The sequence below is a fragment of the Prionailurus bengalensis genome, chromosome D4 (genome assembly GCF_016509475.1).
Source record: "Prionailurus bengalensis isolate Pbe53 chromosome D4, Fcat_Pben_1.1_paternal_pri, whole genome shotgun sequence".
Taxonomy (NCBI): domain Eukaryota; kingdom Metazoa; phylum Chordata; class Mammalia; order Carnivora; family Felidae; genus Prionailurus; species Prionailurus bengalensis.
The window spans coordinates 10,233,835-10,260,449 of NC_057359.1; the positions used below are offsets into that span (position 1 = coordinate 10,233,835).

General features: G+C 47.2%; 1 protein-coding gene across 2 annotated transcripts in view; it reads right to left on the reverse strand.

The window, feature by feature from the left end:
* DMRT1 (doublesex and mab-3 related transcription factor 1) overlaps positions 1 to 26,179 on the reverse strand; it is a 111,122-nt gene extending 84,943 nt beyond the window's left edge. For both annotated transcript variants that reach the window (XM_043565381.1, XM_043565380.1), the window contains exons 1-2: positions 25,646 to 26,179; positions 21,803 to 21,986 (exon numbers count right to left, since the gene is read on the reverse strand). In XM_043565381.1, the coding sequence (XP_043421316.1) occupies positions 21,803 to 21,986; positions 25,646 to 26,014 (553 nt within the window). In that variant the 5' untranslated portion in view covers positions 26,015 to 26,179. The remainder of the gene's footprint in view (positions 1 to 21,802; positions 21,987 to 25,645) is intronic.
* Between the last annotated feature and the right edge of the window lie 436 nt (positions 26,180 to 26,615).

Sequence of the window (26,615 nt, forward strand, 5' to 3'; positions counted from 1 at the left end):
CTATCTATGTACATCAGTCAACATCTTAGCAGAGAAGCCGAATCTTAACCAAAAGAAATCATTACCAAGACTCAACTAGAATTTTCTCACGGCAGCTAAGAAACAGCATGACACAGGCTACATAACTGGATGGCTCCGCATGCCTCTGGGCACAGCTGCATCACATCTCCCTTTATCCTCCTCGCCTAGTGACCTGCGTCGTACGGATTTCTGTCTGTCTGATCACCAGAAACCTAACATGCTTGCAGACATTCCGCTTCACAGAAAGGTCTCCACTATCAAGAACTGCTTCATGGCCCAGCCCCAAGGAAGCCTGCCCAGCCCCTAGGAACATCCCTACAGTGATGCACAGCCCGTGGCACAGAGGGAGGGGTGCATAATCTCTAACCCAGGGGCCTGCATTAAGGGCGCCATGTCTGTGGCAAACTGGGCAGCACCTGCTATCGCCTGCGGCTGGGTCAACCACCAAGGTTTCTTCTGACACAGAAACACCGACTAGATTGACAAGTAAGAGAATTTTTTTTTTCCAATTCAACCATGAGACAGGGCTAGAATCTGAGCAGCAACGAAACAGCACACACTCCTGGAAACACACAAGTTTTAACAGTACGTTGCCCCCCAGCCCTGGGGAAGACACAATAGAACAGGCAGAGCCTGGAGACCCACCTGGGGGTGGCTCCTTCATCCTGGACTGGACACAGACCAGAAAAGCACCAAGAAGTCCTCTCTCCTGAGAAGAGACCGCCACGCTGTAAGCAGATGGCTGTCACAGGAAGGATTCACCAAGAAGTGAGCCATGGACGAGGGAAGACAGTGGTTCTTTCATATGAGCTGAGCAGTCACGCAGCCATTTGCCCCACAGAAGTCAACTTGGAAGAAAAAGCTCTCACAATTCAGATTGAGTCATCCATCCATCCATCCATCCATCCATTCACTCATTCAATACCAGCCAAACGCTCAACTGTTTATCTCCAAGGTACGAAGGGTCACTTTATCGTGACATTACCATATGCATCTGCAGGTGCTTTCGGGTTCAGTCTGAAACCAGGACGCCCATCAAGTCCACAGAAGATGTAGGACCTTATTTATTGCCAGCCAAAATACAGGCAGATGCAGATTTGCATTAACGGCTGAGACAAACGTAGACAAGGAGAAAAGAAAGGCTATTAAGCTGAGCGACGGAAAATAGGACGCCTTAGGTAAAACTAAGGAAATAAGCAGCAACAGATTATTAAATTCTCAGGGACTGGAAAAGCAAAAACAGGGAGGAGAAACAAAGTCACTGCAGATTAAATATGGCGAGTTTTAAGCCAATTATAAAAGATCAAAGAGAACATGAGAGGGGAGGAGTAGCCTTACAAGTAACCGAGATAGGAGACCTGGGGAGAAATTATGACCAGGGTAAAATCATTACAGTTTACAGTAAAAGTAATCTAGGGATGACTTCAGAGAGAAATTCACTAGACACCACTACGAGGTGAATAACATGGAGACAGAAATCAAAAAGCTCTTTATTTTCAAAAGGCACAAGACTCCAGAGGGAAGGTACTTCCTCTGTAGAGCAACAAACAGGATTGGCAACGTGGAAAGCGTAAGTGAAAACTGCCAGAGCCTTGAGTCACATTTTGGATTTCTATACCATCAACCTCTAGCGAGCAGATTGGGCGTGGTCTTTACCACATGCCACGGTGAACAAAGGGAAGGAAGAAGCAAGGTGGCAGTATTCATACAGAAGTGTCCTTGAAACTCATGTGACACTTGCTCTTTCTCCCCCAGTAAAAGTCTGACACCGCCCCCTTTGAATAATGTCAACTGCCTCGCAAGTCTCAACCCTTACTAACTCTAGAAAAGCTGAGCTAAGAAAAGAACTAAAGCAAATGATGCTAACTTTTAATGCGAGCATCACCTTTCATTTTATGGAATATCCCGCCCTTTGGGTACATCCTTGCAGCTGCTACCCACAATAACTCTGCAGTAACTGTGGGGTGGAGACAGCAGGAAGTATGATGCATGATGCCCCCTGGGGAGAGGAGCTGGTGGTGGTTTAGCAGGGGCCCCCCACACAAGGGAACAAAGCAGCAGCTGGAGTCTGGATTCAACACTGGCCTTTTTTTTTTTTTTTTTAATGTTTATTTATTTTTGAGAGAGAGAGAGAGAGAGAGAGAGAGAGAGAGAGAGACAGAGACAGAGCTTTGAGTGGGGAAGGGGCAGAGAGAGAGGGAGACCCAGAACCGAAGCAGGCTCCAGGCTGTCAGCACGGAGCCCGATGTGGGGCGCGGACTCACGAGCTGCGAGATCATGACCTGAGCCGAAGTCGGACGCTTAACCCACTGAGCCACCCAGGCGCCCCAATACTGGCCTTCTGATTCCAGGTTTGGAACCCCCTGGCAATCACATAAAAATCCCGACATCCAGCTCTCTGCCTTTGTTCTGAATAGTTAGTTCTGTGTTCTGTTTTGTTTTTTAGTAATCATCAATACACCGGACACGACAAAATAGCAGAGCCAGAAAGCCAAAGGGAGTACAGAACACTGCCTACGAGCTGCCTAGAACTTCCAGTACAACAAGCACGTGAGATCGAGGATAGGGGCGCCTGGGTGGCTCAGTCGGTTAAACGTAGTGATCTCACGGTTCTTGAGTCCAAGCCCCACGTCGGGCTCTGTGCTGACAACTCAGAGCCTGGAGCCTGCTTCCGACTCTGTGCCTCCTTCTCTCTTTCCCGGCCCCCCTTCCACGCTCTGTCTCTCTCTCTCAAAAATAAATAAAAACATTAAAAAATTATATGAAAAAGATTGAGGATAATACCCGCCTTATAAAATGTCCCTTTCCTATGTGATATTGTACAGGTCACTATATAAGGATGACTAAAAGCTTATGTATAACTGGAAATCTGGAATGAGAAAATGTAAAATAATAACCTAGTACTTACTGATACTGGGAAAATTTATCTCAAGAAAACGAGGAGAGAAAAGAAAACGGGGGCTCTGGACAGCCAATGATTTTGCTCACCTCACATCTGGATGCAAAGTTTCCCTGGCTGAGCAAGCTGGCTCCCCAGTGGGTCCCAAACAACTACTGTCACGACCAGGGTAACAGACCCCAACACAGGGCAGGGCGCCAGCTGTGAGTCCCAGACCTCGGTTGGAATCCCGACCCCACCACCCAATACACGTGTGATCCCAAGCACGTGACTGGACCTCAGTTTCCTTCCAGGTGGAAAAAATAGTTCCTATTTTACAGAGTTGCTGTAGAGACTAAATGAGAGTATAAATAACCAAGCAGCTAAGACCATACCTGACATGAGCCAGACCTCAGGAATTGAGAGCTAGTAATACTGTAATTATTATTACCACCTCTGAAAACACAAAGTCAAGGAGCTGGGAATTAAACTACACACTCAGAAGGCAAAGAACAAAAGCACTGTCCTCCCTTCTCACGGAAGAATTAGGAAAACATTATTCACACTCGTGCGTGGATCCTGTTTCAGAAACATTACTTATTCCTGCCATTCGGGCCCCTGGCAACACGAACTAATGAGAGAATTACATTTCTTTGCTTAATCATCCTTATAATGCTTGGTCTTTTCAGTTCTACCCAATTTTCCCCTGCTCCTCGATGCAAGCGTGTGTTCCCTGCCAAACTCCTCCCCGCTGCTGTAAATAATCTCTCTCCTTCTTTTATATTACCTTTCAAATATTTATAGACTGTTATTCTCCTTCTCTCCAAGCCATACATCATTTTTGTTGTCCTTCTCCTGGATTCTCTCTAGATTATCTACATCTTTTGGAGAAAAACAAACCCCAGGTGCTTCATGATGAAAACAGCACACCCAAAGCGAACAGCCCTCAACCAGTAAGGCCCCTTATTCAGAAGCCACAAGAAAATTCTTTGATGTGCTTCTTACTCCTCTCCTTCTGTAACTCATAATTCCATCGCTCAGATAAAAACCGAGGCACAGAGTGATAAGCGAAACAAACAGAACCCTCCTCAAGAGGATGGCCGGGGCTCTCAGAGGTAGCAGTCCCGGTGTGGCTGGCCGGGCGGTCCCAGAGAGGCTCAGGCTCGCTAATGAGGAATTGTGTGCTTATGCTCCACTCATCCCTTCCCCATCCATAGCCACGGACTTGCATGTGCGTGCATCAGAACGGTGGCCTTGAGACGCCCTCGGCCCCTCACAAAAACATCTGACGGTGTTCATTTTCAAACATTTTGTTTTCAAAAACCGTTTATGTTCCACACACATTTGGAAGTGTTATTAAAAATGAAAACTACTAGGGGCACCTGGGTTGCTCAGACAGTTAAGCGTCTGACTTTGGCTCAAGTCATGCTCTCACAGTTCGTGGGTTTGAGTCCCACATCAGGCTCTGTGCTGACAGCTCAGAGCCTGGAGCCTACTTCGGATTCTGTGTCTCCTTCTCTCACGGACCCTCTTTTGCTCGAGCTCTCTCCCTCCCTCTCTCTCTCAAAAATAAAGCACTCTGTCTCTATCTCTAAAAAAATAAATAAAACGTTAAATTTTCTTAAATAAATAAAAACGTATAAAACTAAACACAAACATTATCCTCACCACCAGACAGACCTCATTTTGGTGGGCAACAGTTGAGACTCACCTAGTTCAGCTTTTGCACACTTCTTTTGGAAGGTGGTGATGTCTAAGTGTCTTCCCCCCGCCCCCACCAGGTCTGTGCCGACACTCTCTTCTTTTTCTTCTGACACACAAGGCCAAAGGTTTCTAAAATGTGCTCCTTCTGACCAAACCCTCAAGGGCAGCAAGGTACTGATGGCGCTTTACCTGTTTTGCTGAAGGCTAGTTCCTTGTCTCAGAGCCCTGAGTATTTGTGTGGCTACACAACATTCCTATACCCTTAGAAAGGATAAGAGATGGCTAACACTACAGGCAGAGGTCAGTAAAATTAGTAAAACAAAGGAAAGTGAGGCCAAGAAAAGGGAGAAGCTTACTCCTATTTTAATGTGAGGACACAATGCATTTCCTGTGTGTAAGCATCAAGATGCTGAATTGGAAGACCCCTGGGTGGCTCAGTTGGTTAAGTGTCCAACTTCGGCTCAAGTCATGATCTCACAGTTCTTGAGTTCGAGCCCCACGTCGGGCTCCCTACTGACAGCTCAGAGCCTGGAGCCTGCTTCACATTCTGTGTCTCCCTCTCTCTCTGCCCCTCCCCCGTGCTTGTTCTCGTTCTTTCTCTCTCAAAAATAAAAAAACATTAAAAAAATTTTAAAAGGAAAAGGAAGACCCCTGAATTGGAAGAACCAGTATTTTTTAAATGTCCATACTATGCAAAGCAATCTACAGATTCAATGCAATCCCCATCAGAATACCAACAGCCTTTTTCACACGACTAGAACAAATAATCCTAAAATTTGTAGAACCACGGCAGATGCCAAATTGCCAAAGAAATCTGGAAAAAAAAGAAAAACAGAGAACAAACCTGGAGGTATCACAAGCCCAGATTTCAAGATATACTACAAAACTATAGTAATTAAAACAGTATGGGACTGGTACAAAAACAGACACATAGATCAATGGAACAAAACAGCCCAAAAGTAAACCCACGATTATACGGTCAATCTTCAACAAAGCAGAAAAGAATATGCAATGAGAAAAGACAATCTCTTCAATAAATGGTGCTGGGAAAACCGGACCACCTTCTTACACCATTCACAAAACCTCAAATAAAAAACTTCTGCAGAGCAAAGGAAACAATCAAGAAAACAAAAACCCAACCTACTGAGTGGGAGAATGTATTTGCAAGTGATATGTCCAATAAGGGGTTAATATCCAAATTATGTAAAGAACTTCTGTGACTCAACACCAAAAAAAACCCAAATAATCTTAGTTAAAAATGGGTAGAAGACCTCAATAGAGATTTTTCCAAAGACGACATCCAGATGGCCAACACACACATGGAAAGATGGCCAATCATCGCTCATCAGGAGAATGTAAATCAAAACCACAATGAGATTTCACCTCACATCTGTCAGAATGGCTAAATTCAAAAACACAAGAAACAACAAGTGTTGGCAAGAATGTGGAAAAAAAGGAACCCTCGTGGACTGTTGGTGGGAATGTAAACTGGTGCAGCCACTGTGGAAAACAGTATGGAGGGTCCTCAAAAAATTAAAGACAGAATTACCATATGATTTTGCAATTCCAGTCTTGCGTGTATCAAAAAGATATATGCATCCCTATGTTTACTGCAGCATTATGTACAATAGCCGAGATGTAGAAGCAACCCAAGGGTGAATCAACTGATGAATGGATAAAGATGTGGTATATCATACAACGGAGTATTACTCAGTCATAAAAAGAAAGATCTTACCATTTGCAGCGACGTGACTACAACTAGAGAATATAATGGTAAGTGAAAGAAGTCAGTCAGAGAAAGACAAATACCATATGGTTGCGCTCATGTGGGATTTAAGAAACAAAACAAAGAAACAGAGATGACAGAAAAACAGACTCAACTACAGAGAACAAACCGGTGGTTGGCAGGGGATGGGCAATGGGTGAAAGAGGTAAAGGGGATCAAGAACACACTTAATCATGAGGAGCATCGAACAACATATAGAAATGCTGAACCATTACATTGTATACCTGAAAATAGTATACCACTGTACGTTAATCGTACTTGAATAAAAATTTAAGATGCACGCCAGAGATTCCTGGCCATCAGGGTGCAGGCGGGGTGGAGGGAAATGTGACAGGCTACATAACCTTCACCCAGGGACATCACCCTTTTCCTATCAGTTCATGCGGCTTTGTCTGTGCAAGAAACCAGGTCATGGCTTTAGGACGGACCGAACCCAAGCTCACTGTCCCGTTCCCCCCACCAGTATCTGAGACTTGAGTGCTAAACACGTTTATGTACTTTGTCAGGGTTGACAAAGACCCTTCACATACACTTCTTAGGGGAGCACCGTAAACTGGGCAGGCATTATTATTCTCTCCATATCACAAATGAAGAAACAGACAAAGAAGTGAAGCCAAGTGCTCAAAATCAGAGAGGTGGCAGGTACCTCAGCCAGGTCTCGGACTCTGGATCTTAGGTTTTTGTTTTTAAATATTTTTTAATGTTTATTTGCATTTTCGAGAGAGAGACAGAGACAGAGCAGGAGTGGGAGAGGAGCAGAGAGAGAGGGAGACCCAGAATCCGAAGCAGGCTCCAGGCTCTGAGCTGTCAGCACAGAGCCCGACACGGGGCTCGAACTCATGAACTGTGAGATCATGACCTGAACCAAAGTCGGGATGTTTAACCAACTGAGCTACCCAGGCACCCCTGGATCTTACGTTTCCTTCACGACATGGGGCTTCCTCCCCAGGTATGAAGTTTCAAGAGACCAGCCAAACTCTTTTTCTAGATGCCTTCAATCTCCAAGACCTCTGATCAAGCTTCTACTACCATATGTCCTTCTTCCGGGGAGGAACCCAGCACAGCCACGTGGTACTAACAACCTGCCCCAGGAGAAGCAGGGCCCTGGGTATGTCCCACATCAACTAAAGAAAGCAATAAAATTACTCTGAAGTATTTGATGGTAACGTGCACTCTAATTTCATGTAACACTGGTAAGAGAAATTTTACTCTCTAGTGAGCAGAATATCTGTCTAGACACTACATCCCATTCCCCAGTCACGCCATACCAGTTTACACACACCCAATAGTCCTCCTGTACGCACCTGCCAGACCACAACACTGGACATGACCCTGAGATGGTTTAAGCCATTGGGGCCATTGGATTAACATGAGGTCTGCCCAAGGTTAAACTGAGGAGCAGAAGCTGGAAGAATACGAAGGACACAACAGATTTAGCCATCTGCCATGTCCGTTTTCACTTGGCTAACGGCCGGCTCACGGGGAACCAGAAGAGCCACGGGCTTCAGCTCCGCTTTCTCCACCTGACCCCCAAGGAGTGCGGTGACCAGGGCTCAGGCCTTGGGCCCCTCATCTCTGCAGTCTGTCCACAAGTGGTCTCACAGAACACCAGCTGGTCTCTCGAAACACCAGGCAATGGGGGAGCTGGGGGCTGCACCTCACACCACAGAGGACCAGTCTCCATAATGAATGAGGGACACCTAGATGTGGGGGATTCAGCAGAGAAACGGGCAAAGGACACACAGAGAAAAAATTACAAATGGCCCTTAAACGTGTGAAAAAAGGTTCAACCTCACTAACGCAAGAAAAAAGATGATCACGTACCAGATTTGTTTTCTACTGCCATACAACAATTACCACAAACTTAGCAGCTTAAAGCAACACAGATTTATCATCTTCCAGCTCTGTGGGCCCGCGAGTCTCTCTGGGCTAAAAGCAAGGCATCCACAGGGCTGCACTCTCTTCTGGAGGCTCCAGGGGAGGGTCTGGGGCCTTGCTCAGTCAGGGTGCCGGCAGAGCTCAGTTCCCGGCAGTGGGACGACTGAGGTCCCCTGTCCCTGCTGGCTGTCAGCTGAGGGCTGTCCCAAGTTCCTAGAGGCCTCCTGAACTCTTGGCCTCGGGGCCCCTTGTTCGACCTCAAAAGCCAGCAAAGGTCAAGGCTCCTGCTTCAAACCCCACCCCTCTGTAACTCCTCCCACTGTGGTATATTGTGGGGGGGAGGGAGGAGGGGGGTAGCCAGGAAGGCTCCTCCAGTTCTCCAGATTCACACCACTAGAACGGACCCACCTGAAAAATTCAGGACCACCTTCCCATCCCAAAATGCCTGACTTCATCACATCTGCCATCGAAGGTGACATCCTCACAAGTCCCAGGCTGGGGTGTGGCATTTCTCGGGGGCCATTACTTTAACGACCACAGCAACGTACAACGCTTCACCTGTCAGGCCGGTAAGGCGCCCACGACACCCTACCTACCACTGGCAATGATGCGGCAGCCGCTCTCTGCACGGGGTGCCGTCCACGATATCCCCCAAAGTTGCATTTAAACTGACCTCCCAAAGAGACCTCGGGTCCCACCATTTCTTTCCATCTCTACTCCCCCCCGCCCCCGTGAGAGCAGCTCTCCCCCCGCCTGGGCACTTGCAGCCTTCGCTTCAGTTTCTGACCCACTCCTCCCCTTCACACTGACGCCCAGCGCCGCAGCAGAGAGACCTGAGGAGAGAGTAAATCAGGTCACGTCACTCAGTGCTTCAACACTCCAGTGACTTCCCATTGCACTCCTAATAAAACCCCAACTCTCTCCCGTCCTGTCAGGCCCCCGGAGATGTGGTCTCCGGGGACGGCAGCCCCTGCTTTTGGCACACGGGCCTCCTTCCCATTCCAGGCGACCTCTCTGCCCCACCTAAAAGTCTCTTGCCCCAGGCCTTGACCACAAGGGCTCACTATCACTCAGGACTGGCTCCCACTGACTCCCCTTAGAGAGGCTCCCTTTCCTGAACTATCCTATCAAACACCCACTGTCCCCTTGGACACGACCATCATATCATTTTGTCTTTCTTCATAGCTGTGAACACTTTCTGAAAATACCTCGTGTTTACTAGTGTACTTATTTATAAACTGTCTCCCCTCCTGGATCTGTAAGATCCGCGTGAGGCACACGCTTTTTATGTGCTGCTGTCTATCCCATGCCTAGAAAAAGGTCTGACCCAAGTCGCATGATGAACTGAATGAAAAATTAGATTAAAAAAAAAAAACAGAAGGAAGAAAGGGAAGAAAGGAGGGAATCTTGTTCAGAAAGCAGACTCACCAACCAAGATAATTCAATGCAGTTCAGCAAACATATTAGTGTTTGATATATGCAATCTGCTTCCCTAAATTTACTCATAGCCTATATTTTAGATAAACCTCAAACCTCAGGACCCGAGTTAAGGGATAGTGCAATAACAGTAGTTTTATAAGTGCTGAGATCAATAGTCATCTGTTAATATATAATGAACTGATATTGGATGGTTGAAGCAATATGTAAGAATTCTTAATACCAATAAAACATCAAAAAACCCTGCTATTACTAGAATACTGAATCGATATTTTCTTTTGACAAGAAACCAGCTATTTATAGTACACTTTAAGAGTTTCTTGTGCATATTTTCTCCCGAAAAGCATGTTCAGTGGGCTTGTACAGTAACACCAGATAAATGATTGTGATGTCCACCAACAGACATCAGGAGACTACAGTAAACTGGGTTTGAACTGTAATTTGCTTCAGCAACGGGGACCAACATTTATGTGAATTTTCTTAGGGGAGTCGAAACGGCTGTCACATTGAATTTTTTGTAAGTTGAAAACTAAGAGACAGAGGCTGGAACAGAAACACAGATCTGCACTACAGAGTTGCCTGTGACAACGACAAAAGGGACCCTGACAAGTGAAGAACCCACGGGATGGTGGCCGGAGCCACGGGTCCCACAGGCATCCCTACCCTTCTCCCCTTGCTTCACGGCACTGCACGGAACACTGCAAGTCTCGGAGGAGTTGAGATCACCTGCCAGAGGTACAGAATTTATAGTGTCCTGAAGGGGGTGTTAGCAGACACTCCCCTGTGCCCCTCTCTCTATAAACCTCAGTCCTTGGAGAAACCTCAGTCCTCATTACCCCAGAGCCATGGATTGGCGCAGCGTGTAAAACAAAGAGAGAAGTCCGCAATAAAGCAGAACTTGAGGGGCTGGGAGAAGAGGAGGAGAAAGAAAGGATGCGGACAGAGATAAAAAGGGATCATCTTAGCTCATGTGAGTCTACAGGTGATTTCAAAGACCGAGAAGCTTTGAAGAAAGCTGTGCCAGCAAAACAGTTAATGAGAGGGAGAGAATGGGGAGTTACCGCTTGGTGGGGATGGGCTTTCCGTTTAGGAAGATGAAAAAAAATTCTGGAGACGGATGGTGGGGACAGCGGCACATCAGCCTGACTGCTGCAGGCCACAAAACTGCACGCCAGCAAGAGTCAAAATAGTCAATTTTACGCCATGTATATTTTGACGCAATAAAAATTTTTTAAAAGTCAGTTACATAAAACAACAGGAGGTACGGAAAGGCGTCCACAAGATGCAAAAAATAGTGAGTGATGAGTGGGTGGTCAATGGACAGGACTCTTGAATCAGCAGTTAACAGGAATCCATGGTTCAAGGACTCCGGGGGATGGTGCAGAGTGGGCAAGCGAACAGATGACACAGGTGAGCTTTTGGACACGCAAGAGTTTCCCATGACAGAAAATGCAAGGCTGTGTCACACGATGACAACACCTACTGCTGTGACCAGCTATTGGCAGTAAATTCTAAGACAGTCTATGAACCGTACCCTTTTCCCACCGGAATATGGAGGACAGGGGTCCATATTCACCAACCCTCAGCTTTTCGCTTTTGGGTCCCACCAAAGCAATGGTGGTTTTTCATGTTCAGAAACCCAAGGATAAAAATTATTCTTGCCAAGTTTCTAAGGCAACAGAATTCTTTCTCCATTGTTCTGAGGAAATGCTTGTCCCCCAAGGTCTGAAGAGTTACGTTAGCCAAAATACGGCAAATAAAGCCCATCACCAGGTCCTCTGTGGTGTACCTTCTCAAACACCATTCCTTTCACTAAAAACTGTATGTGATAACGAGGTAAAAGAGGAAACACTGTAAGAGACTGAATATTAACATATTTCCAGTGAAAATAAAATGCAAACCTAGACAATCCTCCATGATCTAAACTTCTGGTCATCAAGGAGACTCTCACTGGGTTTTATATCTGTAATGTTTACCAGGATGAAGGTATCTTACCTTTTAATTTTAAAAAACTTGGGGCGCCTGGTAGCTCAGTCAGTTAAGTGTCCGACTTCAGCTCAGGTCATGATCTCAGGATTCATGGGTTCAAGCTCAACGTGAGGCTCTGTGCTGACAACTCTGAGCCCGGAGCCTGCTTTAGATTCTGTGTCTCCCTCTCTCTCTGCCCTCTCTCTCTGTCTCTCTCTCTCTTTCTCTCTCTCTCTCTCTCAAAAATAAACATTAAAAAAATTTTAAAAACTTAAGTTTGGGGACACCTACCTGGGTGGTTCAGTCAGTTAGGCATCTGACTCTTGATTTCAACTCAGGTCACGATCTCATGGTTCATGAGTTCGAGTCCCAGGTCAGGCTCTGTGCTGACGGTGCAGAGCTTGCTAGGGATCCTCTCTCTCCACCCCTTCCCCACTTGCATTCCTATCTCTCCCCCTCAAAATAAATAAACTTAAAAAAAAATAATAAGCAGTAAAAAAACTTAAGTTTGAATTTTCTGGAACCCTCATACTGTCCTTGTGGGAATGTAAAACAATGCAGCCTCTTTGGAAAACATTCTCAAAAGTTCTTAAAAAGGTTAAAAAACATAGTGTTACCATATGATTCAGCAATTGGGACTACTTGGTACATACCTAAGAAAATGAAACGCACGTTCATACAAAAACTGGTACAAAAATGTTACAGAAAAATTACTCCTAAGAGCCAAAAAGTGTAAGCAACCCAAATGTCCATCAGTTGATGAAAAAAATAGGATATATGCATATAATGGAATATTAATTTAAAAAATGAAGGGGCACCTGGGTGGCCAGTCAGTTGAGCCTCCAACTCTTAATTTCGGCTCAGGTCATGATCTCACAGTTGTGAGATCGAGCCCCACATCAGGCTCCGTGCTGGGCACGGAGCTTGCTTGGGATTCTCTCTCTCTGCCTGCCCTCCCCTGTTTGCGCACTCTCTCTCTCTCTCTCTCTCAAAATAAATAAATAAACTTTAATTTAAAATTAGTAATTAATGCATGCTACAACATGGATAAACTTTGCTAACATCAGGATAAGTGAAAGAAGCCAGACACGAAAGGCCACATATATGATTTCATTTACAGGAAGTGTCCAAAAACACAAAATGTCCAGAGTAGGTAAATCTGTGTGGACATAAAACATATTAGTGGTTACCTAGGGCTGGTATGGGATTGGGAGGAGGGTAGTGACTGCTAATGGACAGAGTTTCATTTTAGGAGGAGGCAAAAATGTTCCACAATTAGTCTGGTGATGGTTGCACAACTCTGTGAATTCACCAAAAAACAATGAGTTGTGCATTTTAAATACAGGAATTATACAGTACATGAATTACACCTCTGAGTTGTTAAATTATGTTTGGCATTTTAGCATTTCAAAACTCCAGATACATTTTAAGAATATCACAAAACAAAAATGCACATTGATCAATGATTTTACTCCCTGACATCTGCAGATGGGTGCATGGCCACTAGTCTAGTGCTTTAACCTTTTTACTTTTTATTTTTTTATTTTTATGGCGGGGGGGAGGGCAGAGAGAGAGAGAGAGAGAGAGAGGAAGAGAGAGAATCTCAAGCAGGCACCACGCTGTCAGCACAGAGCCTAAAGTGAGGCTTGATCCCACAAACCCTGACATCATGACCTGAGCCGAAATCAAGAAACGGACGCTTAGCCAACCATGCCACCCAGGCACCTGCCCCCCCACCCCCCGCCGCCAACAACTAGTCTAGTGTTTAAAACACAACTTCCAATGTTAACTATCACCATTCACTCACTCAACAATGGTTTATGACCGCTTACTGTAAAACCAGGTACTGCGCTGTGCACGTGGACACAGGGATAAACAAAATACAGTCCCTGCCCAGAAGATCACATTTTCACAAAGGAGATAAAGATGTAAACCTATCAAAACGTTTTCATGTCTTTTGCAAATGTTTTTACACAACTAATTTGTGCTTGAAACCTAGCATTTATCTTTTTTGTGGCCCTAGATGTTTTCTAACTTTTCTCGTTAGCCACAGTGAGACCAGAAGGCTACCTCCTGTGTACCTTGTTGACTGCCACTGCTCTCCGGAAATACTATCTACAGAGAATTTCTATCAGCCCGATTAATTGCCACGTCTGCCATGCAAGCAAAGACTTCCCTCGGAAGAAATAAAATCAAGTGAGAGCCGATCTAAAATAACGGATACTTGATGATCGGCACCATGACTCTTCAGTGTTTCTTTTTTGTATTCAAGCATCCAACTGGAGCTTAGGTGAAGGAGTTTTTGTTTTCTACAACATTCTAGAAATTTCCCTGACTGTGAAAGTAAAATTGGGGCATACTTTTATCAAAACTCTTTTTAAAAACAAGTGTCTACATTTTCTATTCTAACAGAAATTGAGAACTCCATCTAGAATTGATGGAGCTCGTCTCATATAAGTGGCCAGAATTCCTCAAAAGTGAATCTTCAAAGCGGTTTAGATGAAATGCTTTGGGTATTCATTTAAATGAAGTGCTTCCTTCTTTACAATAATGGAAAACTGCAAAGATAACAACTGAAATGAGGGCGCCTGCGTGGCTCAGTCGGTGAAGCGTTTGATTTTGGCTTAGGTTGTCATCTCATGGTTTGTGAGTTCGAGCCCCACATTGGGCCCTGTGCTAACAGCTCAAAGCTTGAGCCTGCTTCAGATTCTGTGTCTCCCTCTCTCTGCCCCTCCCCAGCTTGCACTCTCTCTCTCTCAAAAATAAACATTAAAAATTTTTTAATTGAAATGTTATTTTTTAAATGTTTATTTATTTTTGAGACAGAGAGAGAGAAAGAAAAGAGATAGAGAGAGAAATCACAAGCAGGGAAGGGACAGAGAGACAGGGAGACACAGAATCTGAAGCAGGCTCCAGGCTCTGAGCTGTCAGCACAGAGCCCGACTCAGGGCTCAAACTCACAAACCAGAAGGTCATGACTGGAGCCGAAGTCAGGGACTTAACCGACTGAGCCACCCAGGTACCCCTGGAATGTTATTTTAAATTTCAATAACTCCACACAGGGTTTTCAGGTCACTGAAACAATTCTGTGTGACACTACAATGGTGGGTACAGACGGTCATTAAATTTGTCCAAACCCACAGAACACACAACACGAAGCCTGGATCCTCATGTAAACTACAAAGTTCAGGGGTAACGACATGTCCACGCAGGTTCAACTGTACCAAGTGTCCTGCTCTGGTGGGGGACGTCGATGGCAGGGGAGGCTGTGCATGTGTGGGGACGGGGGCACACAGGAAATCCCTGTGCCTTCCTCTTCGCTACGATGTGAACCTGTAACTGCTCTAAAGAATAAGGTTTATTTAAAAAAAAAAAACAAAATCTAAACTCAGTATCTTCTGTTGTTAATTCATCGGCCACAGTTCTTACTGGTAAGAGCTGCACGGACACACGATTCCATTTTCAAACTGCCACATTTCCCATTTGTAAAGCACGGAGAAGACACACAATGAAATGTGTTCCCCTACCAGCATGGGCTTGCTCCCTGTGTATGCTCCAGTGAGAAATTACTGTGAAGGAAGAGCAGCGAAGTTGGAGGTGGCAGGGGAGGGGGGCATCATTATCAGACACAGACCTGACTGACCCTTCCGACAGGGGAAAGGTGAGTGAAAGTGGGCCACGGGCCACAGGAGGCCCGGCAGCAGGGGGGAGGCCAGAGACGGTAGGAGGTGGTCTGATGCGAGGGAGTGTGACTGTGAATGTGTGTGGAAGTGCCCGGTGCTCCAGAAGGGAGGGCCCCAAGGGCGATAACATTCAGGTCCCTACTTACAAAGGACACACATGCGCCTGATGAGCTACAATGCAACCCTTCATCTGACAGCTGTGCCCAGAAAAGGAGAGGCCAAGAACCATGCAGACCTCAGCATGAGCCACGCGAGAAACAGCCTCCGACTGGTTGTGCAGGAGTTGAAGGACAAGCAGAATATAAAACAGGGGCGCCTGGGTGGCCCAGTTGGTTAAGCATCCGACTTCTGCTCAGGTCGTGATCTCATGGTCCGTGGGTTCATGCCCCAGGTCGGGTTCTGGGCTGACAGCTCTGAGCCTGGAGCCTGCTTCCGATTCTGTCTCCCTCTCTCTCTCTGCCCCTCCCCCACTCACACTCTGTCTCTCTCAAAAATAAAAAACATTAAAAAAATAAAATGAAAACTAAAACAAAGAGGAATGCAAATTTTAAAGATGAAGAACGCCTATGTGAGACTTTTTAAAGTCAACTGGTAATTTTGAAAATTAAGATGTATTTTATGCTAGGGGCGCCTGGGTGGCTCAGTCGGTTAAGTGTCAGACTTCGACTCAGGTCATGATCTCGCGATTTGTGAGTTCCAGCCCCGCGTCCGGCTCTGTGCTGACAGCTCAGAGCTTGGAGCCTGCTTCGAATTCTGTGTCTCCCTCTTTCTCTGCCCCTCCCCTGCTCACACGCTGTCTCCCTCAAAAATGAATAAACGTTAAAAGAAAAAATTCTAAGACATATTTTACGCTAAAATTAAAAATGGAAAACCGCAGAGATAATGTTGAATAGTTGCGGTTAACTCACTGTTATTTACAATAAAAAATGCTTTTTTTTTTTCTTTGCCATTGCACTGAAAATGATCCTGCTAGCGTAAGAAACAACAATGAATAGGGCAGTGCTTCAAAAGGCTGTTTCTTCCACGGTAATACCCACAGTCATAGATGAAAATAATAGTAAGAAATCGTTTCCACCCCATTATTCTAGGAATCTTTGGTAGATGGTAGCCAGTCTCTGGTTAAGGAGTGGAGAGACTTTCCTTTAAGGTACAGGATCCTATTCAGAGGGAGTCTGCTCTCCAATAAGTGAAAACAACAGCTTGGTGATGAACCCAATTTCCTTCACAGCATCCTTAGAATGCAGCCAATAATGTGGGCAATAATTCTTGGGTGCTTTCCACGCTCACTTTGGCACTTTTGGGAGCCAAAAGGAGATAACTAAGAAACTTCAAGGACATGAAAATCTACTGAATTTCACTAGGCTACTGCCCTTGTAGACACTAAACATTAGATATTAGAGGGAGAAGGGGAACAGCTTGCCTCCGTGTGAGTAGGGCAACTATTCCCTGACCACACTGGCAGCTTTCACCCCTCACTAAATAAAGTTCTAGCCTTTCACATTTATATGATGGAGGGCTAACCCAGTAAAAAATTCCAAGCTGTGGGGCACCTGGGTGGCTCAGTCGGTTGAGCTTCTGACTAGCTCAGGTCATGATCTCACAGTTCATGAGTTCCAGGCCCTTCTCAGGCTGTCTGCTGTTGGTACAGAGGCTGGAGCCTGCTTCGGATCCTCTGTCTTCCTCTCTCTCTGCCCCTCCCCCACGCTCACTCGCATGCACTTGCTCTCAAAAACAAGCGTTAAAAAAATTTTCAAGATGTTTTAAGAAAAAAAACTAAACTAACTCCAAGTAGGAACAATGCACTGTCATTAAGTTAAATACATGAATAATAGATCTACAAAAGTGAAAGACAGACACATAAGCCTATATGTCCAGCCAGTAATCCTGGAATGCCAAACAGAAGGGATTTGCGGGTTGGGATTGGAAGTACAACCCCATTTCACTGAATACGCTTTTGTACTCTGTTTCCCTTTTACTGCATGAAGCTAACTGTTATTTCAAATAAATCCCAATCTCTGGAAGTTTAATATAAGCTCTATTTATGTGTTAGCAGCAAACTATCTTAAATTGGGCCCCACGTGCTTCACAAACCTTGAAGGACACTCCTCAGTCTGTTTGTCTGTCTTTCTCTCTTGGTTCTCTCTCTTCCCCACCTCCCTTCCTCTCTTTTCCTCCCTCTATATATTTATGTAGTTTATCTCTAGTGGCTTTTCTATCTTTCTCTTGCTCATATCCTAGCTCAGTCCAGAAATTATCAATCTCCACTCAAGAGCCTTGGTGCAAGCCTTGGGGTGCCTGGGTGGCTCAGTCGGTTAAGCGTCCGACTCTTGATTTTGGCTCGGGTTGTGATCTCAAGGTTCCTGAGACTGAGCCCTGCACTCGGCTCTGAGCTGACAGCATGGAGCCTGCTTGGGATTCTCTCTCTCTCTCTCTCTCTCTCTGCCCCTCCCCTGCTCTGGGAGTGAGACCATGTACCTGGGGCTCCTGCCCCATGGAGGTGGGCTGGCGAGGGGAGAGCCCACAGGCAGAGGGCCTCCAGAGCAATGCCTCCCAAGCACATGAGCACAGCACACTGCTGGCTTCCTCATTCCCTCCTGCTGAGTGTTGAGTCCAAGACTCCAAAATGACTCCAAGGTCTACCAGCTCCATAGGCAAAAAAAGAGAATCTGGTCACATCCTCCCTGACCCTGAACCTTCTAGCTTGCTCCCCTGCTGCTTCTATTTGTGACTTTCCCTGCTGCTACTCTGAAATACTCTTCGAGAACGTCTTTGTCACGCTGAACTCCGTCAACCCTGAGATCCTTCTCTAAAGCTCCTCTCTTGGGTATACAATCCAACTCTGACATCCCTTCCACAAGGTGGAGTGCAGGACAGCTGGCTAAGCTAGGCTTACCTGTGGTGCCCTGTAAACTGCCCTGCTTGGACATCTACCCATCACGGGCCTCTCCCTCTGTTCCTCCCCATGAAGATCGGTGGCCACAGCCTTCTAGAACAACAGTGAATGGCAGGGACTTCTGTCCCTAATTAAGTTGTTCTTAATTTCTCGGGTAGCCCTAAATCCCTTCTGAAGATTAAACCACAGCCTTGAATTGTGATTGGTCCTTTTGACAAGGAAACATGGCAACTGTTCCCCCAGCCTCTCTTCACAGGCAGGTAAAATGGAAAATCCATGGGCTTTGAGGCCTTACAGCCCTGGACAGAATCCAAGTTCAACTCAGCTTTATTCTGGGGCAGCTCCCTTACCACTGGTTTCCTTAGCTGTAATGGGAATAGTGCCTACCTCAGAAGATGTTCGTGAAAATCAAATGAGTTACTCCCCTCTTTATTCCTCTGACACACCCCTTTCCCATTTCAGCCCTCCAGCGAAATCCATCAGACCAGCCCTTGACCCGGTATTATTTGGTAATCAACCTTAAACACAGCATATAATCTCAAAGTGTAAAGATCCCACTGCTGATAAATGTATTCAGTCCTTCCTAACAAAAGGGAAGTCTGGAAACCCTTTGTAAGCATACATTATGAGAAACCAAGCCAAAGAAAAAAAAACACGGTTCTCCTTGTAAACTACAGAACCTAGAGCCGCAGCAATACTCACAGTGAGAGGTACACCTACCTGCTGCACAGAGACAAGGGTTCCATCTCTCACTGGCTTTCTTCGGTGCCCACTTACCTTTACCTTCTTTATAATGGTCAGGACTCAGGCTTCAAAACCCTCAAAGACCTCCTCCCCCATTTTTGATATGAGGAAACCAAAGGCCCAGAGAGCTTAAGTGACTTGTTTGAAGTTGCACAGCGAATAACTGGCAAGGCAGCTGAATAACTTCAGCCCCGCTGAACAAACCGAGTAACTCAAGAAAAGCTTAGTGAAGAGGAATCACACTGCAAGGCTGTATTTCAGGGAGCCTTAGTGGACTCTAAAGATCTTCTATGAATCTCAGCATATGTTTTTATTTATTTTATTTTTATTTTATTTTAGAGAGAGAACATGAGTTGGGGAGAGGGGCAGAGGGAGAATGAGACAGAATCTTAAGCAGGTTCCAAGCTCAGTATGGAGTTGGGTGTGGGCTCGATCCCACAACCCTGGGATCATGACCTGAGCCGAAATCAAAAGTTGGTTGCTCAACTGACTGAACCACCCAGACGCCCTTCGGCATGAGTTTTTAGCATGTAATACAGTGGACTACCGAACAACACAGATTTGAACTGCAAAGGTCCACTGACACGTGAATTTTTTAAAATAAATACAGCAGTTCTTTTAACGTATTTTCTCCCCCTTATGACATTCTTCGTAACATTTCTTCTCTCTAGCTTACTTCGTTATAAAAATATATTATATAATACACATAACATACAAAATATGTTTTATATCATTGACTGTTTTATATCATTGGTAAGGCTTCTACTCAACAGTAGCCTATTAGCAGTTAAGTTGTTGGAAAGCCAAAGGTTATACATGCATTTTTGACTGTGCAGGGTGTTGGTACTCCTGACCCCCGTGTTGTTAAGGGTCAACAGTATAAATATTTGTCAACAGGATTTCACAGATCTTGGTGGATTTCCTAGAACTCCTGCATTCTAGGCCAGTGCCATTCAAAGGAACTCTGTGAAAAATGGAAATGTACACTTTCTGATAATTTAAATAATTAGAACCTGAGCTCTAAGTGCCTTCTGAGCACTTGAAATGTGGTAGTGCAACTGAGGAGCTAAAGGTTTTAAGTTTTTAAACACATTTTTTTTTTATAATGGTAAAATGCACGTAACGTAAAATCTCCTATCTTAACCACTTTTAAATGCACGCTTCGGTGACATTAAACACCTTTGTAATGTTGCCACCATTGCCACCATCTGTCTCCAGAACTCTTTGCACCTTGTAAAGTGAAGCTCTACACCCACAGAACACTAACTCGCCATTCCCTTCTCCCCCCAGCCCCTGGCAACCACCAATCCACTTTCTGTCCCTATGATTTTGATACTCTAAGTATATAAGCAGAACCATACGGTATCTGTCTTTTTGTGACCGGCTCATTTCGCTTAGCATAATATCCTCAAGATGATCCATGTCTTAGTGTGTGGCAGAATTCCCTTCTTCTTGGGGCGTCTCAGTGGGTTGAGTGTCTGATTTTGGCTCAGGCCATGATCTCACAATTCATGGGTTCAAGCCCTGCGTCTGGCTCTGTGCTGACAGCTCAAGAGCCTGGAGCCTGCTTCAGATTCTGGGTCTCCCTCTCTCTCTCTGCCTCTCCCTTGCTCACACTATGTCTCTCTCTCTCTCTCTCTCTCTCTCTCTCTCTCTCTCTCCCTCCCTCTCAAAAGTAAACATTAAATAAAGGTTAAAAAAAAAAGTTTAGAATTCCCTTCCTCCTAAAGGGTGAATAACATTCCACTATATGTATAGACCACATTACCACATTTTTGTTACTCGTTCACCTGTCCGTGGACACACGGGTTGCTTCCACATTATGAATGCTATTATCAACGTGGGTGTACAAGTATAGGGGTCTCTACGAGACCCTGCTTCCAGTTCTTTTGGGTACAAACCCAGAAGAGGTGTTGCTGAGTCACAGATCATTCTCTTTGCTATGTTTGGAAGAAACGCCATATTGTTTTCTATGTCAGCTACACCATTTTACATTTCCACCAAGAGTGCACAAAGGATCCAACTTCCCCCATCTTTGCCAATATTGTTATTTTCTGGGGTTTTGTTTGGTTTTATTTTCATTTTTTTTGAGAGCCGCCAACCTAATGGGTGCAAAGTGGTACTTCACTATAGTTTTGACTTGCATTTCCCTAATGATCGCTAACGCTCATTGTATACCTTCTTTGGTCTCATGTTTTCATCTTATTTCACTGTACTTAGGTTAAATTTAAATGGCCACACCTGGCAAGGGGCGTCCATCCTGGACAGTGTGACTCTAGACCGTCATGATTGCTGAGGTCATTTGGAGACCAGTTTAGCACAATGAGCTCTGGAGGCACATGGACCACGTCAGATACTTTCTAGCTCAGTGGACTCAGCCGGTCACTTAACCTTCCTACCCCTCAGGACCTTTGCAGACACCTTCCCCAAATGGACCGCAGTCCTTGCCAGAGAAATGGGACTTACGGTTCTAGAACACAAGGATCTTTACCTCCCACCAAGAGGACCTCAAAACAGAGGGTGGAGTGAGATGAACTCTGGGCCGATCTCAGCCCTCTGATATCCAGTGAGTCTGACTCTGTCCAGATTCAGACTTAGCTATTAGCCAATGGGAAAGCGAAGCTACCAGACTTCCAATTCGAGAATTCCTGGCCATCTCCTTCGTGAGGCAGCCAAAGACAGACCCGCAGAGGGAGACCGCTTACGTTCTGGATGTGACACGTGGCTCAGGCCAGTCCCGAGACCATTTTCGTGGACCGCAGCCCTTCTTCCGTCCTGGCCGGCGACCACGTGCGCCTCGGGCCCCTTACCTGATGCGGCAGTGGTGGGGGTGCTGGCCGGCCCCGGCTGCGAGGGGCTGCTGCTCTCGGTCATCAGGCACGGGTTGTTGCCATTGCTCTCTCTCTTGACAAGCAGTTCGGCAGCGCTGGGCAGCGGGATGGGGTGGCTGATCCCCAGCTCCTCTTCCTGGGCCTGCTGCCTTCTCAGGGCCACCTGCAAGCACAGGGCAGCAGGTCAGCCCTCCTGCACCCCCCCACCCCCGTCACCTGGACAGCACAGCTGCGCCACAACCACCAGGCCCCCGTCACCCCAGGCGTGCTGATTTAGGGGCTTCAGGACAGAGGCCCAAGATCCTCTCATTCCTTGCGAAAGAAAGCCACCCCGATACCTAGGAGGTGCAGCCAAAGTAGAAGGTGGTTTAGAGCCCACGGTGGGTCACAGCCTGTCCCCTACACCCAGGAGTATGTAGAGGAGCAGGAAACGAGCCTGGTCAGGGAGGATGGGCGGGGGGGGGGGGGTGACACCCGTAGAGTCAGCCAAGCAGAGTTGTTCAACCTGAAGAGAAGTCAGCGAGTGTAGAACAGGAAGGAAGGAGAGTGAGGTCACTCACTCCTTCTCTCCACACATAAAAGGCCGCCATGCTGGGAACAGCAACCAGCAAGACACAGCGAGATTAGAGTCCACCATCCCAAGGTACTCACTGTTGAAAAGCAGAAGCAGGAGGTGCACATGGGCAGCCACAACTCACCACGCAATGTGGCAAATACCACAGGACAGGGACACATCCACCCCCACAGCAGGACTCTGGAGACAGAGATGGCTTTGAGTGCAAGAGTCAGCCAGAAGTGGTACTGGAACAGGGCCTCGAAGGACAGAATGAGGAACGCCTGGACCGGCAAGAAGGAAGGGTCAGAACAACATAGCACAGGGGAGGAGGGTAGGTGGGAAAGGCAGGGGCTGCCCGGGAAACCCCACAGGGCCCCGATCTCTGGAATGGAGGAACATGCAGAGCCAAAATGGGAGGAAGAGGCTGGAACACCCGTGTTGAAGTCCCTGGGGAAAGGAAGGGAGAGGCTGCAGGGGGAAAGAAAGGCAGAGGACAGGCTGGAAGGAAGGAGCCAGAAGTGAGGGTGTAAGGGACCTAACCTAGGAGAGAGACTCCTCACGGTCCCTCTTCAATTTATCTGCTTTTAAATAACATTGTTAAAGGTTCGGGGGGGAAAAAAGTGTAAAGCAAATAGAAGTAAAGTACTTTTGCCTCCTACACGTAACAGAAGAGGAGTATTTCTGTTGAAACTGGACTATTGGTAAGAGCGAAATGAGAAAGTAAAATATCTCTACCTCAGCGGCCCAACTACAAGCCCAAAGTCGATATCAAAATGGTTAACCAGAAACACGGTTACGATTTATATATTGTTTTAGGAAAACTGTAGTCCACATTTAGCAAACTGATTAACCTGAAAATAATTTCCCTCACAACAAGAATCCTCAACTTACAAAACAAAATCCTTAAATAATCAAGATAAAACGACCAGCCTTAAGTCTTGGATTCTCCATTGATAACTAAGTTTAGAAACAGAATATGAAAGATTTCACGGAAACAGCAGCAACAACAGCAAAAAATACCCACAGATCTCTGAAATACGTCAATGCATTCTTGTACCCCAATTTACACAAATCCCACGCGTGCACAAAATGCACAGGGTGTTTATTATATACACCATAAACTAAGGACACTGTTATAAAGACCTCTCAAATATTTTACTTACTTTTTTAAGTTATTTATTTTGAGAGGGAGGGAGAGAGAAGATAAGCAGGAGACGGACAGAGAAGACCTCTCAAAGATCTTAAAGAAATGTTATTTAATCCAGAAAGGTGGGGCAATTGATTAAAACACTACCACTTGAAGGTCATATTTAAATTCAATTTCACACACTCAGAACGAAAAGAATGGCTGTTATGGGAAATTTTAAAGGATTTCATCTAGCACAGTGCAAACTTTCTGGTGCAGAAAATGCTGAAGTTTCATATTATAACAGTAACCCTGCGTCGTTTTTGTTTTTAACATAAGCAAACAGGCTTTTTCCAAGTTGGTGCCCCTTTTAATAAGAAAGCTTATTCAAAATGAATGGCCCTATTTCAATACAGATTTTTAATTATACTTTGAGGACAACTCCCCTCTCAAGCATACTCTCCACACTAAATATTTAAGCTAACAACTAACCGTTCAGAATATTTTTCTACCTACAAACATAACTTCAATGCCCCTAAGTCTTTCTCAGTAAGCTCACGGGGATGCATTTTAACCCTCCATCAGTGTTCTCTCTTCACCCACTCCAGATTAAGCTAAAAATCCGTAAGGAAACGAAGGAAAATAACCTGCGTGTCCACTTGCGACCCGTGAAGGCAACATACAACCAATGTGAGACACATTTTCAAAATTCAGACGGATATAAAAACGCACAGTCTTGTTAAACCGCTTATAGGAGTTCTTCTCCACGGAGGATATCTACACGATCCCAGTCAAAAGTAGCGCATCGTTAGTAAACATTTCTTTGGTATCTTTTAATCTTAAATAAACTGTCTTAAAAGGATGAAACAAATTTTAGCTGGAAAGAATGTATATTATTCTCCCCTAAAAATCCTTTCAGGATACCAAGGACGCTATTTCCGTTGAAGACGCTAAACTACTGTCCTGCTTGGGGTGCTTTAGAAAAAAAAAACAGAACTACAGATCTACCCTTAAACCCTTGCCATTTTCTCCCCTGAGCTGATTTTCAAATATCCTTAAGAGTGCTTTAAAACAGACTCAAAGGAATTTGGACCTGAGTAGGCCAGGTCCAGGCGGCAAAAGTTAAAACGCTAGTAAAATTTCCGCGGCTCAAAATGGCTGATGCGCGTGGCGCGGACCCGCGGGCGGCGAGCTTGGGAAGGGCGCCTGGAGGTGCGCGGGGACCACGCGCGCCGCAGCGACTTTTCCAGGAGGATCTCGCCACCCGCGCGGTACACGAAAGAGCGGCGGCCGCTGTGACCTCCGTGCTGCCCCCCCCCCCCCCCAGTCTGCCGAGCGGGAGCCCTCCAGCACCCTCCCCAAAGTGAGAGCTAGTCTCTGCTCGGGGGCGGGGATCCTAGGGCCTCCGGAGCGGGGTGGGTTCCCCAACTCTGTGCTCCAACAGCGAGGTCGGAGATCCTCGGGACCGCGGGCGGGTTGGCCTCCCAACACTCTCTGCTCTGAAAGCGGGATCAGAGATCCTGGGGATGCTGGTGACCCCCCAAGGGGCGAACCCTGCACCTCTGTGCTCCAAGAAAACCATCAGAGATCCAAGGAATTCTGGGGACCCCCGAAGGCGCGAACCCCGCAACTCTCCTGGAGGACGGGGTCAGGGACCCAGGGACTCCGGGACAGAGCGAGCCCTGAAACGTACTGCTTGGAAAGGATCAACCATCCTAGGGATGGATTCTGGGAACGCCCGAAGAGGCGAACCCCTCAACTGTCTGCTAGAGGGCGGGGTCGGGGATCCCGAGACTCCGAACAGCGCAAACCCAGCAACTAACTTTCTGCTCTGAAAAAGGGCCGAGATCCTGGGGACCCCCAAAGTGGGCGAACCCCGCAACTCTATTTAAGGGCGAGATCAGGGATCCCGGGGCCTCGGGCAAAGCCCGCACCTCCCCCCTCCGCGGGCCGGATGGGAGACGACTCCCGGTCCTCCAAGGGTGGCGTGGCGCGTCGCGTAGCTGGGAGGCCTGGGCCCCGCGGCCGTCAGCGAGCCCCACGGCCTCCCTCCAGAACCCCTGGACCGCGTGGCGCCCGCCTCGTTCGAGGGACTTTAAGCTCGGGGCTGATCCCCCTGTTCCTGGACGCCCGCACTCACCTGCGCGGCCATCACGCGCTGTCTCTCCGCGATCAGGTTGCACTTCTTGCACTGGCAGTCCCGCCACATGCAGAAGCGCTTGTGGCCCTTGAGCGGCGACGCGTAGCCGTGGTTCCTGCATCGCGCGCACTTGGGCAGCCGCGGGGACTTCTTGCCCCCGGAGCCCATGCCCGACGACCCGGAGCCGGAGCCCGAGCCCGAGCCGCCGCCTCCGCCGCCGCCGCCGCCGCCGCTGCTCCCGGCTCCCGCACCACCGTTGCTAGTTAGCTGCGGTCCTGCCGCTTTGCCGAAGCCCCCCGTCTTGCCCTGCGGGGGTGCCCCGGCCTCCGACGGTGCCGAGGGCTTGCTGAATGCTTCGTCGTTGGGCATGGTGCCCCAAAGATGAGTGCTAGGACCCTCTGGACTCCTCTCTGGTCTGGAGCCGGCTGCAAGGAAAGAGCCCAGCCGACGGCGAGGCTCGGGAGCGGAAGGCGCAGAAAGCGTGCGCGCCGCAGCCGGAGGTGCAGCGGGAGTGGCGAGGTCGAGCCACACAACGCTCAGACTGGCGGGAGTGGGGAGGGAGGAGGTTGTGCTTTTTTTTTTTTTTTTTTTTTTTGGCGCGCGCGCGCGCGGCGCCCAACTTTTAGATACTTTTCAGAACGTTCCCGGGACTGCCTGGGCGGGAGAAGGCGAAAGGGAATGCAGCCACGCCCACCGCCCCCCAACTCTGGCCCTAGCGTTCCGGCCGCGAGCTAGCTTGCACTGGCTGCAAACGCCGAGGGCACTGCTGCAGGGTGGCTGCAAGTGCAGCCAGAGATGCAGAGCCGCGGCGATCCTGTGCCCGCCCAGGTGCGAAAGCGCGCTGCACCAGCAGAAAGCTCAGCTCCCCAGGGCAAGGGCGTAGTTGTGCATCCTGGTCGTGCAAGCTGCTTGGAGGAGATGCAGACCCCCCCCCCCGCACCCCGGTGGGGTTCTCTCCCTCCCTTCCCCC